At 34.5% G+C, this 17,383-nt stretch overlaps 1 protein-coding gene across 2 annotated transcripts in view; it reads right to left on the bottom strand.

The window, feature by feature from the left end:
* LOC123685869 (ras-specific guanine nucleotide-releasing factor 1-like) overlaps positions 1–17,383 on the bottom strand; it is a 262,806-nt gene that overhangs the window by 107,335 nt on the left and 138,088 nt on the right. For both annotated transcript variants that reach the window (XM_045625729.1, XM_045625730.1), the window contains exons 3-5: positions 6,217–6,323; positions 5,358–5,505; positions 3,464–3,947 (exon numbers count right to left, since the gene is read on the bottom strand). In XM_045625729.1, coding sequence (XP_045481685.1) covers positions 3,464–3,947; positions 5,358–5,505; positions 6,217–6,323 — 739 coding nt within the window. The remainder of the gene's footprint in view (positions 1–3,463; positions 3,948–5,357; positions 5,506–6,216; positions 6,324–17,383) is intronic.

Genomic DNA, 17,383 nt, shown 5'->3' with positions numbered 1-17,383 from the left:
TGAATGGACTGTAGCTTGTTTTTCTTCAGAGTTCATTCATTTGCCATAGTAAATAGTAGTAGTAACTGATATTTATTGTTAAACAAAAGGCCACCGACCTAGGGTCCTTCAGCCTTTTAATTTACATTTTTTTTTATACTCAAATATAATACAATTTATAACATATAATATTATTTAATTAGTATTCAAAATTTTCAAGAGTGTTTGTGTAGGGTGTTTTCTTGTTGACTTATTTATTCTATCGTCATGGTATTGTTCAATTATATTCTGATGTTCAATGAGTTTAGAATGAAACTTCTTGTTGAGTCTCTTAATTCTTTCATTTATCTGTTCAATTCCTGTCTTTTCATATAAAAGTTGGTTAGGGGGATTATGTAGAATATTATTTGGATTCTTCGCATTCTTGTTATTTTTCTCAGGGCTGCTGTTTCTGCTACTTGTAGATTTTTCATTGCTCTGGATTTGCAGTTTGCATACAGTGGGTGAGCATATTCAATCAAGGGCCTGCAAATTGCTTTATATATTTTTGCTGCGGTTTGTATGTTGATTCCTTGTGACCTATATGTTAATTTGGCAAAATATGTGGCTCTGGAAATAGTCTTTTTCTTTATCATCTTTGTGTGAGCATTAAAGTTGTATATGTTGTCAATTTGAACTCCTAAATATTTTATCATAGTAAATAATATTCATGAAATTAAATTTAAACTTGAGGTGTGCACATTTGAATGTTCGTTCTTTGATTCCACACATCAATGAAGTGAAAAATATCATTTTATCTCACAATTTAGATATATTGTGTATTAGTGAGACATGGTTGGATGCGAAAGTTTCAAATAATTTAGTTAACATCAAAGGTTATTTTTTTCACAAGATTGATAGATTGGGTCTGGGGGGAGGAGTGGGTGTCTATTTACGTGATAGTATTAAGTTTGGTTTGGTTAAGTACCAGCTTGGACGGGATAAGAAACCGTTCCGCTGAACTTACAAGAAGAGACGGGAGAACTCGCTGGACAGAGGAAGAAAATATTCTCCTAATGAAAGTTCATTATATAGCAGAGGATCTTCAACAAACTTCCAACAGAACTTACCGAGAGATACCCACTACAACGTGGAATGATATCAACCCGAACAAGATATCATACCCAAATCTCCTCTCAAACAGTGTCCGATGGATCCTTCATAATGCAAAGTTCTCAAGTGTTGAGCTGGCAAACATCAAACGAAGCTATAGATATATATATATATATATATATATATATATATATATATATATATATATATATATATATATATATATATATATATATATATATATATATATATATATATATATATATATATATATATATATATATATATATATATATATATATATATATATATATATATATATATATATATATTTGATTAGTTAACAGTCGTACTATAAATGTCTGCAATTTTAAGGGATATCCCTTAAAATTGCAGACAGATATATATATATATATATATATATATATATATATATATATATATATATATATATATATATATATATATATATATATATATATATATATATATATATATATATATATATATATATAATTGTGATATGTGATAATTTCCTAAAGTAATCAATAAACAATGGTTTAAGGGGTGTTGGAAAACTTCAATTGTTACTAACTTCTTTATTTCATCAGTCGACGTTTCGATCCTTGGTTGGGATCTTCTTCAGGACTTCTATAAAACAAACAACATACAAATATAACAAACATAGCAGAAAAGACAAACATGTTAAAACGCACCGAAATGCGAAGAGTTACCAGATCTTAAGAAATTGATACACAATTCATCGAATTCTGGACAGCCACAGAATAACGATGAAATCGCATCCACCAATTTAGATCAGAGAATTATATTTACTTCCATTCCACTGATTAATGTAATGACAAAATCCTTAATAAACTTATTAAAAACTGATAACATCAAAGTGATACCTAGAACTGAATTTAAATTAAAGAGACTTTATAGTAATTTGAAAGATAGGATAGAAACTGATAAGAAAAGCTGTGTTGTATACAGAATACCCTGTCAAAATTGTGATGAGGTGTATATCGGACAAACATCCCAACAACTTAAAAGAAGAATAACTCAACATATTAGCGACATTAAGAATCCTAGAAAGATATGTGCACTGGCAGAACATGTAAGATCAGTTGACCATCGAATGGACTATGATTCGGTGACAGTCTTAGAGTGCGAGGAGAATATGAGAAAAAGATGTTTCCTGGAGATGATTCACATTAAGCGACATGAAAATTCCATGAACTACAGAAAGGATATAGAGAACATTAGCAACATTTATTCATATCTGATACATTCAAACCAACTTAGTGAGAGTGAGTTGTTGATCTCAAGTTCTATGTTCTCCAATGTCAGTTGAAGATCTATGATGTTCTATGAACCCGACCTAACCCCTTTCGTTTTTTACGCAGTTGTCAGATGGATGAAGAAAGTTTTTCAAAAATAAGTTTTCAAGAGAATAAGGAAGTGTGTGATATAAAAAAGAGACGTTATTGTATTAGAGACTATTTTGTGTTCAAGTTAATTAATAATTTTTCCTCCAAATCTGTATAAGATTCAGTGCAACTTAAGATCTGGTAACTCTTCGCATTTCGGTGCGTTTTAACATGTTTGTCTTTTCTGCTATGTTTGTTATATTTGTATGTTGTTTGTTTTATAGAAGTCCTGAAGAAGATCCCAACCAAGGATCGAAACGTCGACTGATGAAATAAAGAAGTTAGTAACAATTGAAGTGTTCCAACACCCCTTAAACCATTGTTTATTGATTACTTTAGGAAATTATCACATTTTGTATATATATATATATATATATATATATATATATATATATATATATATATATATATATATATATATATATATATATATATATGAATATATACTATCATTAAAGGTGAACTCTTTCAGTGAATTTGATTTAAGTTTCTTTTTTTTTTTCTTATTTTCTGAGTGCCACTCTTGAATTTTGGGTTAGGTGTAAGAACAGGTGAAGGTTGTACAGAAATGTGCAATAACCCACACTGAACCTCGCCCTATTTGTTTGTATGATATATTTTCTGTAACTAAGGTCTGAATAATAAAGACCTTTATTAAGTATTATTATTATTATTATTATTAAACTCGAAAGTATGTGTGACCCTATAGTTGTAGAAAAGATAGAAGGAATGCAAGCATATAAAAAAGGAGAAGTAGTTCGGTGTACAACAAAGAATATGAATAAATCTGACACGAATAAACAATGGCCTCCAAGTGAGAATGTATTTCTCAAGTAAGGCGTATTAATTTTTAGTTTTTGTAATTTTGTTGCACCGGGCTAACCTTTGAGCCTAACTCTGAATACTTTCTTGACCTATTTTTCATGTCATCTAGTGAAAACCTAATATTTTCTCATCCTCACCTAAAACGAGGGTGGGCCAGCTCTCCAATCTCGAGGTCAATCCCTTCAGGAAAATCTTATGTAGAAAAAGAACGGTTTCACTGTTCAAGAAAATCGAATTGACATCTTCATGTAGACAAGGCGGCTTCTTAGACGATGCAGCCATCTTGAAAGGACGCAAGAAACAAGCAACCAACACTTCCATCTGCTCCATATACTCTTCTTCGGCCTCCACCATCCTGAATACCAGAATGTTTCTTTTTCGCATACTTTCGGCATGAGGACTTTTGATGTACTGTCCGACTATCTGTTTCCATCTCCTTCGGCACAGCCAACCACGGAAGAAGCTCTGGATTTTCTTGATTTTACGCAATTCAATTGAATCGTGGTCCAGGTTTGCGAACTGTCCGGACATTGTTGAACTGGATGTATCTTGGGTAGACTTCAGACTGCTTGTTGACTGGTGGATTGTTACTGCTTTCCATTCTTTCTTCAGCGCGAATAACTGTGAATTTAGTGATTGAAAAAACTTAATTACTTCCTGAGTATCTCAGGAAGTGATAAATGTCATAATGTTAATTTGGCCAATTACAGTTGAATAGTTTCGGAATCATTTGCCTTGAACGATTCAAACATTCCAACGTTCAATTTCGAAAACACGCCAACTGTGATAAGCCGACATCAATATTTAAGGGCAGAATATGGCAGTTTGGAGGCAATTGTGCTGCTGAATAATTAGCATCGAGCTATCATAGAACGCATAGTCAGCAAACGCCCAATCACATCAGGGGGGAATTAAATTAACTCGTAAAACAGTTACCGAAGTGATATGCGGAGGAATGAATATCTTTATAGAAATAATTAGTATTAACAATTAAACCTCGGTTATTTTGACGTTGAGAGGATAATGAGTTGCGGGGTGATGTATTCAATTCGACATAATGGACGAAAGGTTCTGATTTACTGTTTATTTGTTTTTCTTCATACATACCCAGAAATTCATGGCCTCTTACATTTCACAAATCGGTCAACACTTCACTCAATAAGTCCTAAGGTTAACTAGTAAAAACACATTTTTTCTGAAAAGCTCGACTTTATTCATCGAAATAATCATCTTCAACATGGATACTTCTACTACAATGCTCCTCTAAATAATCAGTACTTTCTCTATAAAAAGATTCGTCTTTGCTTTTAAAAGTGGTTTTACCTCGGTAATCACTTCAAAGCCGAATTTATTTTTCTGTAGCATGATTTCACCTCGGTAATCACTTCAGAGCTGATTTTTTTTATTCCCTACATAGTATTTACTTCCAAAAAAAAATTGATATTTGATCAATACTCGAAACTTGTTTTAATCCGTTTTCGAACAACAAAAAATGTAGCGTCACTTAACCATCAACATCTCCAGACTCCCTCTCATGTTCTTCAATGTTGGCACAAATATTTTGAAGCTTGGTACTAACGAGAAAAAAGATGTATGGCACTAGTGAAGCCATCTGTGCGTCAGGCCTGGGATTTATTGAGTGAAATGTTGCTTATAATGAATATGTTGAAATGCTGAACTGACCTTAATGAGTCGTGAAACATTATGTGACTTTTTAAATGTTTATTTATTTGTTTATTAAATTGCTGTTGAGAATTCCCAGTTTTGATAGTAGCTTCGGTTCAAAACCAAAATTCAAAGTCAATAAAGAAATCCCGAAAATACGATCCAGATCTATATTTAAAGGATAAAAACCGATGTCCCATTCGATTCGTTGAAATGATGAGAATCAGCATCTGGTATTTTAATATTAATAATAAAAATCATTATTCACAGAAATATCAATACAAAGTGAATAATTCAGCAATTCAGCAATTTCAGTAAAATGAAATTTTTCAGACATCTAACTGAGGAAAATGTTCGTCAGTTTACCTCTGCACGAAGTTTCTTTATTTCAGAGGCAAAGTCTTCGCATTGCAGAGTATACTGCCATTTGGCAGTTTTCTCTGATTCTATTATCTGAAGAAGGTGGAGATGTTTCTGTTCTAGTTCTTCCTTTTGCAATAGGAGTTTGTTGAAGCTGAAAGGCGAATATAACAATGAATTAAATCAAGAAAAACATTTACTCTCCACAAAACAAAAGGTTCACCTACTGTGAAGTTTGGAAGGGAAACAGAAAGAAAAACATTTCGACAGAAGGAGTAAGAAAATAATCTATTCCATCAGTTGTACATAGAGATTGAAATGAAAAATGCATGAGCTTACAAAATAGAGGTAATTCACGTGAATAATGAAGGTATACATTGGGAAAGGGAAGAGCTCTTCAAGAAATAAAGGTATAATTCAGTATAAATTAATTACTATTTCAGAAATATATAAATCAGTATACAATTCAAATAACAATACATCCAACACGAATGATAGTAAAGTCGAATCGTTCAAAAAGAAATAATACAGCCTCAGGAATATTTTTTCCTGCACTATTCCGTTTTTTAGCCATGATCCCAGATGATACTATATCTATATACTTCTGGAAAAGTTTCACGAATTGAAAAGAAAGAGAATAAGCTCGATAAGTAAAAATAGAATTGTCAAAAAAAATCTAAACCCCGAAATATGGAACGGATTACTCCAAGCAATTCTTTCATAATTTTCTTCGTTACTCGAGAATTGAGCCTTATGGAGGATAAGGATATTTTATCCTTGTAATGAGACCTTTGTGGTCTGTTGGGATATAAATAAATAAATAAATAAATAAGAGGGACAATGAAACAGAAATGTGTAGACTCACCTCGCGTCTCGTATGGCTTCGATCCAATTTTTGCAATCCATTTCATTCAAGGCTCGAAGTTCATATTGCCTGATATTGTCTCGCCTATATGAGATGGCAAAGCAAAACTGAAATAAAAAAACGGCTCATATAAGGAACAGAATGACTTCGAATATTATTTTTGGTCAAGTTCTAGAGATTCATCCCAATGATCCAAACTATTAATATTGAATTGAGTACGAGTCTTCTGGAGATGACTATTATCATACATGCAAAATTTCATGACGATCAGATAATTAGTTGCGGAGATTTAGGCCATTTTGTGTTTTTTCTATGTAAGTAAGTAAGTGAATAATTTATTTCGTGCCTTTTATACTTTAAACACGTCAAAATAAAATAGAGAAATATCAAATGACAAAAAAGTGATTGAAAACTACAACATAATCATACGACAAACTTACAAAAAAATAATATATATATATATACATATGTCATGTGTTACATTAAAGTTCAAATTCACAGCTCAATAGTGGCAGAAAGAAATGATTCAATGCTATAAAAGGCTTTCTCAATCAAGAATTCTCTGGTAGTTCTCAGAAACATCTTTTCAGGTAGATTTCGAGTTGACGATGATAATTTATTGAAAAGTTTATGGCCTAAGAAAGCTGGGCCGACGTACGACTTCTTCAGTCTCACATAATCGGATCCTATATCATTAGCTCTTCTAGTATTGTGATCATGAAAATCTATATTGTAGTTAAATGTATTTTTGTTCACGTGAACATACTTAAGGCACTCATAAATAAAAAGTGAAGGAAATGTCAAATCTCAAACTCCTAAACGCCGCCTCACAATCATCCCTGTATCCAAGATTCGCCATCAGCCTTACAGCTTTTCTTTGTAGCCTGAAAATGCGTTCCCTACCTGAACTGTGTCCCCACAATATAACACAGATTCTCATGTGGGATTCACATAGGGCACTGTATGCACCTCTGAGCACAGGCAATGATACACTTCCCACCAATCTCCTCAGCACGAATATATTTTTACTAATCTTCGTGCTTAAATTCTCAATATGCACGTTCCACGTCAGTTAAGAATCCATATGAACTCCCAGGAACCTCGATGATCCCATCAACGACTCATCAGCGATCCTTCTCAAAGTAAAAAGCAGGTATTCTGTCTTGTCATCATTACAACATAAACCATTGGTTTTAAACCATTTCTTGGCTCTCAGTTCAGCAATCTGAACGTCCTCACAGACAGCAGACATATCACGTCCTCCCACCATAATACTCGAATCATCCGCCCATAGAAGATGATCAAAATCAGATATATAGTCAGAAAAATCGTTGACAAATATGAGAAACATCAATGGTCCCAAAATGGAGCCCTGAGGAACTCCCACATTCACCGACTCCCACTGCGACCACATACCTTGACTGACACTCGCTGACGTCTGTTGGCGAAGTATGATCTCATAAGGTCCCAGCTTTCTACTTCAAAACCATACCGTTTCATTTTCTCCAATAGTACTGACTGTCCAACACAATCGAAGGCCTTACTCAGGTCTAAGAATAGGGACAGTGAGTGATAACCTTTCTCGAAACATTCCAGTGTAAAAGTCAGAAACTGATAAACTGCATCCAAAGTTTTTTTATGTTTCCTGAATCCGAATTGTTTATTTGAGAATAACATATTATTTGATTCAAAATATTCCATTATTTGGAAATATAAAGTTTTCTCTACAACCTTGGAAAATAGTCATCGGAATTTGTCACGGCCAGCGGTCAGGCGGTTTGTGTACGTTGTTTTCCCGAGTATTTACTAGTTTTCTAGGTGTTTATCAACTGTGAAAATTTCGAAAGTTTAACCAGGTACTGTCTATGGTTCTCTTCTACAGAGTGTTGTTATTTGATTCCTATTCACCATCAAGGTAGGAAAACACTTTTGAAAGCAGAATATTCATCATTCAATTTCTTTTTCTCACGTTCCTCTTCATATCATACCGATAAGAATTAAGAACATGAGCGTCTGCGCCAATTGTTCTGAACAATTTACGTCTGGGGACCGACGAGTTCATTGCGACTGCTGCAAGCAGCATCTGCACGTCGCATGCACGGACCTTCCTCAAGATGACCGTATCACCCGTAACAAGATAATATGCATCAAGATCGTATGCAATAAATATGCTACGAAATTCGATCAATTGTCGGATATAAAGTATGCCCTACACTATCAAGCGGCTTGATCAAATGCTTGAACCTCCGATTAATGGGAGCTTCAAGCGTGCTTCAATCAACACTTCAATCTTTTGATCAAAACTCTCTTGGCAGTCGAAGCAGAGAAGTGGAACAGTGAGTTTTGCGATCGTGCTTTCGCTTTTTGCGTTACAATGGTGTCGAATTCAGATTTGGCCTAATCACAACATTGGTTGCCGTGAAGCAGAAAAAAAAGGAAAAGAAGAAAAGAAGGTGGTCTAAGGAGGGGTACAAAATGAGAAACCGCTTTACTCATGAACATCTCCTAAATTTCCTGTGTGATTCGGAACCAGAGGACTACAGGAACTTTTTGAGCATGGGCCAAGAAATTTTTTTTATTTCTATTGAAATAATCTTTACTTTTTACTTTCCACAACTCCGGACAATCACGATATAAATCAATCAATAAACTAATAAACTCCCGCTCCGAGTTTTCTGGATCGGTTTGGAAGTGAGACGCGGTTTGGGATGTTGACGCCATGGTTTCTAAAGAGTGACTGACTCAATGCTTGAAGAAAATTGCCCTACACTATCAAGCCGCTTGATCGACCGCTTGAGTCATTCAAATTTTCTATCAATCACCGTCAACGCTTGTTCAAGCGTCAAATGGGCTTCAACATTATCAATCACGCTTGATACAATCAATTTGCTCAAGCATTTGATCAAGCCGCTTGATAGTGTAGGGCCTCCTTTAGAACACTTATTGAATCCTTAAAAATTGATTTTATTAGTAGAGTTGGTACTTTGGAACAGGAGATTCGAGACGTCAATAAAAAGATCGAGAATCTTAATAATCTCAATAATTTTCATTCTTCAAAGATGACCGAGGCAGCGGTATCGGAATCTGTTGAGCGAATTCGACGCGGCAAAAATATTATTTTGTGTGGTGTGCCGGTCGTCGAGGGATCTGAAGAGGAGCTTGAGCGGGCCGATGCGGATGCGGTTGACGCAGTTTTGAGGGCTGTGGACTCTACAGTCGTGCCACGGCAGATCATTCGGTTGGGAAGAACTTCCTCTGGGGAGCGTCCGCCACTTATGAAGGTGGTTTTGGGAGACGAGATGGAGGCCAGAGATGTGCTGCGCAAAAAGGGCAGGATACTGAAGTGTCTAGAGCTGCGTAGTGTCAAGATAACAGATGACAAAACGTCCTTTCAATTGAAACACCTTGGAGAACTCAAGGAGGATATGCAGCGCCGTTCTGCTGCTGGCGAATGCGACCTCACCATAAAATACGTTCGAGGATCCCCTGAAATACACAATTCCCTTTTCCCTTTTGGCAAAATTTGATGATTTCGTATAAACTGTTGAGGACATTAGTCTGTCTGTAATAAATCGGATATTTGGAAATTATTGAAACTATTGGAATTATTATGCAGAGGGAATATACGTTAAATTCAAAAGCGCAATCGCGACTTGTGTAAACCGATCTTAGTTTAGAAGCCGGATGTTTATTTTTCAATTATTGCTTTTCTTAATTACCGTCTCCAGACGTCTCGACACCACGTTGGTGAAATCGATATATCTTTCACGGATAAGAACGAATAAACAAAATATTAGCTTATCTAAGTTCAGTGAATGCGTTTTGGTCAAATATGACACAGCAGAAAATTCGTTAGGCTGTAGGCATATTCGAAGTATGTTTCTTGCTGAGATCGACAGAAAAATATGGTTTGAAGCCGAGGTAGGTTCTGCTGATGAAAGATTAAAGAAGGATGAAAAATTTTTTTGACCCAGAATCTAATTGGCATGGTAACCTGGGCAATTGTTGGGGCGGTCTTAGATTAGTACGAGGTTACAATTTGGTTGAGGCTTGAGTTTTTAGTCAGTATCGCTTAGGGTCTCTTATTGAGAAGGGTTTAGAATTCGAACGTCGGTCGCGAAACCGGACTTAGAGCAAAACAATTTCTTTTCAATATCAGAGTAATATTGAAGTTAAATAGATGGTAAATTGGTATATGTGTGAGTTTTCAAGATTTTAAGTATTCAGGAAAAGGGATTGTTTTGGCTCTGAGAAAGGAAGACTTAGGTCAGAAATAGAAAATTACGGATTTTTTTTTTTGGGACAAAGTTTAGAATCTGTTTTGGAATAAATTAGGTTAGATCGGAGTTCGCGGTTCGGGAGTGAAGTGTTATATAAGAAATTACACGTTTTCGAGTGAACAGTTTGAAAAAATTGAAACTAGGTTTAGGCAGGGCCTAAAATACTCAACTAGCATCGTGGGATAAGGGCAAGTCTTTTGGCTATTTAATTCTTTATTCTATTTGTTGATGTTTGAATGCTTTTTCGATGAAAAAAAAAATGTTAATTTCAGTAGTCCCGATTATCCCAAGTTCAAAGTAGGTATTTTGTTTCTTTTGGTTGAATAACAGATTATTTGAGAAATTTTTTGTTTTTTTTTTAAGTTTTGGCCGTTGAATCAACATAGAAATTTCGGGGATATTGTAATTTTGAATATTTTTATTTTTCTTTATTATATTTAGTCTTAAAATTTAAATCGACTTTTATTGATCCAGTAAACTAATCCTGTCCCTAGAGAAAGAAAGTGAACTAAAAAGACCTGTCCATTGAAGCGACGGGCCGGACTCACCCATAACATCTTTGTGAATTTACATAATTATTAATTCTCCGAAACCTCTGGAAAGTTGCTCTTCCAGGGGTTAAAAGAATATCTCAACCGGAGATAAATGAACGTTGGTCAACTTTCCCTGACCAACCCGTTCATAACAAATAGGTGACAGCTTAGTGGGATATTAGTTGATTTTTGTATCTCTGGGATAATATGACAAATTGGTGATAGCTTAAGAGATAATACTTGATTTTTTCTTCTGTCTGGGATCGGATATTTTTCAAAAAAGTAATTTTTGGTAGTTGAAATTTTGAGGGTTGATAACATTGAAGTATTAGAATAAAGTTTAAGATTGGAACTGTTGAATTGGGTGACTTTCGGATGAATAGACATTGTATTTTTTGTGTATGATTGATATTTTGGAATTTGAATTATTTTGAGCGTATTGTTATTTTTCATATCAGGGGTGAAAATATATAATTTTTGTTGAGGTGGAGGAGTGTGTCGGATTTTGATAATTTTATATTTAGGTATGTTATTTAGGAAGTTGCAGAAAATCAGCTGTTCGGCCTGAATCATATTTTAGTTGATTTTTTCGTTGAATGTTCATTTTCTAAATCAACTAGAACTAGAAGTAAATGAATAATTTTCATAATTCATTAGGGGTATTTGTTTTGAGACATTTTTTTTAATTGAAGTGATTTTCCTATAAAATCATTTTTAAGTTAGTTTTGGTTTATACTCTAATTTTCAAAATTTGAAAAAGAGTTCAAGTAGACATTGAAGTCGGGTTTGTGCTAGTTTTGGAATTTACAGTTTTCGGTGTTAGAAAGAAATTTAGGGATTTTCAGGTAGAGGTCAGACAGTTGATCAACGTGGGATACCAAATTTATAAGGGTAACAGTAAAATATTGCGTTGGTTGTATCATTGTTATTATTTTTTTTTATATTCAAATTTAATTAAAAATTTCGATTACGCCTCCTCTACCTGGTACTATTAATAGCGCTACTTCAAGTTCGGTTAATGCGCCAGGCGGAAATCCACCTGTGAATCCGGCAATAGTCAAAATGCAACGTTATTCGCTAGGAATGATGTCGACTACCTTGGAAAATTTTTCAGGAAAAGAAGTTTTGAGATATTTTGACAAATTGGAACTAAGGGCAAAATTGGAGGGATGGAGTGAGGACGAAACCCTCACTCTATTGAAACTGAAGTTGGTAGGCGAAGCATACAGCTATTTCAAATCGGATGTCACTTTAAATTTATTAACTTAGGTAGAATTAAAATTGAGACTATCTGAAAAATTTACGTCGCAAAAATTACCGGGGGAATGTCAGTGGAATTTGAGTAGATGTATACAAAGACAAGATGAGGATGTAACTACATTTTGTACCAGATTAAAAACTATTGGCGCAGAATTATTAAATGAATATTTAGCCGGGGCAAAAGCGGATGAAGAAATAGGATTGCGAAAGAAAAATAAAGATTTGATTCTGAATCAGTTCAAAATTGGATTACGGAAAGATGTAATGAGGGAGATCGGAATATTATTATTACGGGAAAAAGATTTAAATTTGGAAAAAGCGGAAGAATTGGTCATTTTGCATGAGACAACAAATAGAATGTTACAGGGAAGATTAACTAATATGAAAATATCGACAATAAAATCAGAAGAAGGGTGTCAGTTTTGTGAAAAGAAGGGTCATTCAGCGAAAGTATGTTAAAGTATTCAGATAAATCGGGAGAACGGAGGACAAAAATTTCAAAAAAAATGTTTCGCGTGTGGCAGGTTGGGCCATCTTTCGAGAGATTGCAGGAATAATGATAATTCAAGAAAACAAATTCAAGGTGCTTGTTTTCAGTGTAATAAGTTGGGACATTGGGCGAGAGAATGTCCCGGGAATGCCCGAAAAGTTGGGCTAAGTAAAAGACAAAATTTGAATAACGAAAGTAGAAGAGATGAGGATGAGAATAGAAGAGATGAAAATGAAAGTAAAAAATCTCAAGGGGCCGAGGGAAGAGACCGGCGATATTCTTTTGGAAATAATTATTTTAATAGGTCAAATAATAGTTCATCAACGGGTGCGATCCCAAAACAAAAATATTCACCCTTTCCACAAAGAAAGAATTTAAACTCCAATGGCCAAAGTCCTCCGCCGGGACGGAGGCTGCAAATATGTAAATAGGCAGAACGGATTGCGTTCGCCAAAAGGGCGGCTACCTAGTAGAGAAATTAGGGAACGTACGGTCATGGTTATTCCGGAAGTAAATTCGGCAAGAATGCATGACGTACCACATTTGATTGAATTAAGTATCAACGGAAAGATTTGTTTGTTTAATAGATGCAGGGGCAGCGGTGTCTCTCGTATAAAGATGATTGATTTCAAGAGAAGAGGTCAATGAAAACGGTGTTGACTGCGAGCTAACTAGCGTATCAGGTCATAATTTACGTACCTGGGGTACGGCGAATATTACTGTAAGTCCAATAGCAGAAAGATTTAGGACAGATTGGACAGTTATATTAGTGGATGATGAAACATTAGGGAACGTTGATATAATACTAGGTAGGTATTTTCTTAAGGAAAATCAAGCGCATATTAAGTATGAAGACAAACCATCGGTAACTATGTGGGGAAGAGAGGTTAAATTTCTGAATAAAGATTTGAACGAAGGTATATATACAGGGGATAGATATACGGAGGAAAAGAAAGAGGAAATACAAGTTAATAAGGTGCGGAAAAGGGTGACTTTTGCAGATGATATTTTGGAAAAATTTAAGGTTGACAGAAAGTTGACGAATATTAAGGATATAGGTACTCAGACGGAAAATTACGTGGAGAAAGGAAATTTAGCGATGAGGGATATCGGTATTCAAGTGGAAAATATAGCGGAATTTGAAACAAAGGGTCTTTCAAAACGAGAAGGGATTAATCAGTCAGATAGTGATATAATAATAATAATAATAATAAAGGTCTTTATTCCTTCAGTTACAGTTTACAAATATGATATTACAGAAAAAAAAAACAAGCTAGGAAAAGGCGAGATTCAGTTCACTCAAGAAGTGCCCTGTTCAATCCAACCATTGATCCACAGCATTGCCGATGCAAAATCCACCCAAAACAACAACAAAAAAACCAACTATCAAAAAAAAAAACAAATGAAATCTCATTTGTAGATATACAAATTGAAGAAAAAAAATATATACATATATATCATTTCATAAATCTACCATATAAAAAAAAAAATCTTATCTACCCTGTCAAAACCCCTATCTGTTCATCATACAACAAGTTGAATAGTGAAATTCTGAAAAGGCGTTTATTAGTAATAGCTCTGACATCCATTGGTATGCCGTTAACATATTGCGCTATGTTATACGAAAATGATCGTTTGAATAATTCATTGAAATGAATAGGTGGCGTCAAGGTGCCCCTGAAACGAATGTTCAAATTGTGGACGTCCGAACGAAATCGAAGAAATAAGGGTTGACAAAGCGATAGGGATGACAGAAAGGGGTCAGAAAAAAATTCATGGAAATGAAATTTCGAAGCAAAACGCAATGGGTATTGATAATCGAAAGGAATACGAGGAAATAACTGAAAACTTGATTATGATGAAATTATGAGGAGAATAAAATTTGGGAGACGGGCATTATTTCGGAAAAAAGGGTTAGTTTACCAGCGCGTACGGAAGCTTTAGTACCAGCAAAATTGAAAAGAGATATAGAAGGGACAGATCTAGTATGTGAACCATTGGAGCAAAGTATTGGATTCATTTACGTTGCAAATTGTTTGATGAAAAAATCGGAAAAATTGTGGATTCGAGCAGTAAATATATCTTATGAGGAAATTACATTAGAAAAACGACAAAAACTTGCTAAACTCATGTCCTGCGAAGTATTGAACGAGAAAGAAAAACGGAAAGGTCAATTAATAGGTCGTATAAAGAGAAAGGTTGGGAACTTAGCGGATTTGATTTCGGACATTTAGGTGCAGATACACAGAGAGAACTTAAGAAACTCATTTTAGAATATCAGGAACTTTTTTTGGACGACAATGATAAATTGACTAGTACTACTGAGGTGAAACACGGTATAACGTTAGAACCAGGGACCCAACCAATTTGTAAAGCTCCATATAGAATTCCCTATCATCAGAGGGAAGTGTTACAAAAGGAAATCGATCGATTATTAGAATCAGGAATAATTAGACCTTCATTTAGTCCATGGTCCGCTCCCGTAGTTTTAATTATAAAAAAATCATCGAATGGAGAAGAAAAAATAAGAATGTGTATCGATTATCGGGGACTTAATAATGTTACGAAAACTGAGTATTATCAGTCGGGAACGAAAGCGTTGTTTACGGTCATTGACGTGGCGGAAGCTTATCATCAAATTGATATGGAGGAAAAAGATATACCTCTAACGGGTTTCAGTACCTTTCAAGGTCACTATGAGTATACGAAGATGCCGTTCGGTTTGAAAAATGCACCGTCTACATTTCAACGGTTCATGAATATTATGCTAACAAGGCTTACAAATGATATTTGTATGGTTTATTTAGACGATATTATTATTTTCAATTCGCCTGGAAAGGAAGATCATTTGAATGGGATAAGGAAGGTTTTCGATAGATTGAAAGAAGCGAATGTGAAGCTCAAGCTGAAGAAATGTCAGTTTTTGTTGAAAAAAGTAAAATATTTAGGTCACATAATTACACAAAATGGTGTTCTTCCAGATCCCGAAAAGATAGAATCTATCCACAATTTTCCTATTCCAAAAACAGTGAAAGGAGTGAGGTCATTTTTAGGATTAATAAATTGGTATCGAAGATTTATTCCAAATGCAGCAGAATTAATAACTCCTTTGTCTAATTTAACGAAAAAAGATGTAAAATTTGAAATTACTTCGGAAGTTTTGGATGCTATATCAAAATTGAAATATGTTTTAACGTCGGATAAAATTCTTATTTTTCCGCATTTTAGTCAACCTTTTATTGTAGCAACAGATGCTTCGGGGTTAGGAGTAGGTGCGGTATTAAGTCAACTAAGAGATGGATATGAGAGGCCAATAGCCTTCGCAAGCAGAAATTTCAAAAAGGCAGAATTAAATTATTCAACAACAGAGAAAGAACTTTTTGGTGTAATTTTTGGAATTCAGTCATTCAGATGTTATTTATACGGAAGAAAATTCACGGTAATTTCCGACCATCGACCGTTGAGATGGCTTCTTACTTTGATAGATCCTGGATCTAGACTTGCTAGATGGGCATTTACTTTAGCTGATTATGACTTTTCAATTATTCATCGACAAGGAAAATTACATGGAAATGCGGATGCGTAGAGTCGGATGTATTGTAACGATGACAATTTTATAGATATGGAATAAGATGAATTAGAAGAATATAAGCGGTTACATACGATCCCAGAAATGAAAAATTTTTCAATCAAAGAGGAAAATTTGTTTTCAGTTTTAGAAAATTGGGCATTGGCCCATTGTGTATCTAAAGATTTGGCTATGGGGGCTGGGATCGCATTGCTATTTAAACAAAATTTTGGTTCAGTAGGAATGCTTAAACAACAAAATAAAAATATAGGGGAAGTGGCAGAGTTAAATCTTCCAGAAAGAAATATTTATTATATGGTAATGAAAGATCGCTATTACGAAAAATCATCATATAGAGGAATATGGAATGCACTTCGAAATTTAAAGGTTTGTTGCGAAAAGAATGAAGATAGATATTTAGCCATGCCGATGATAGGGTGCGGCCTTGACAAATTAGAATGGGAAAAAGTATCGGAAATGATTAAATTTATATTTTATAATTCGGATATTCAGGTACGAATATACAGGGTGGCCACTTTTTCAATGGGATTGTATTGGTAACTTTTAAACCATAAGAGTTAGAAGGTCGGTCAAATGGAGGAAAAGTTGCACGCATAGAAGCATTATCAAGCAGTTCAAACAAATCGAGATTATCAGGGCCGGTTATCGAGATATCATAAGAAAAGTAAATTCTGTCATTTTGATTTTTCTTTTTTTCCCACTTTATTTCAAATATTATCAAAAAATGTTACAGGAATTTTTTATTCGACAGTAAATTGTTCTCAATTTGACGTCATCAGATTTCGTATCCAACGTTTCGTATTCCCTGGGCCACCCTCAACCTCATTTTTTTCAATACGGACCTGCATATTTTATGATACTTTTCAAAATAGCTTTTAACGCTGAATTCAACGATACATCATACAATGTCATTCAAAGTTGATTTTCAGGTGATTTTGACCCTTATCCAAATTTCTTTGGGTCGGATCTGTATTACATTGAGGTACCTTTAGTTTAATTAACAACATGCAATACA

This window comes from Harmonia axyridis, chromosome X (assembly GCF_914767665.1).
Source record: "Harmonia axyridis chromosome X, icHarAxyr1.1, whole genome shotgun sequence".
Taxonomy (NCBI): Eukaryota; Metazoa; Arthropoda; class Insecta; order Coleoptera; family Coccinellidae; genus Harmonia; species Harmonia axyridis.
This window is presented reverse-complemented; position numbering and strand designations above follow the sequence as displayed.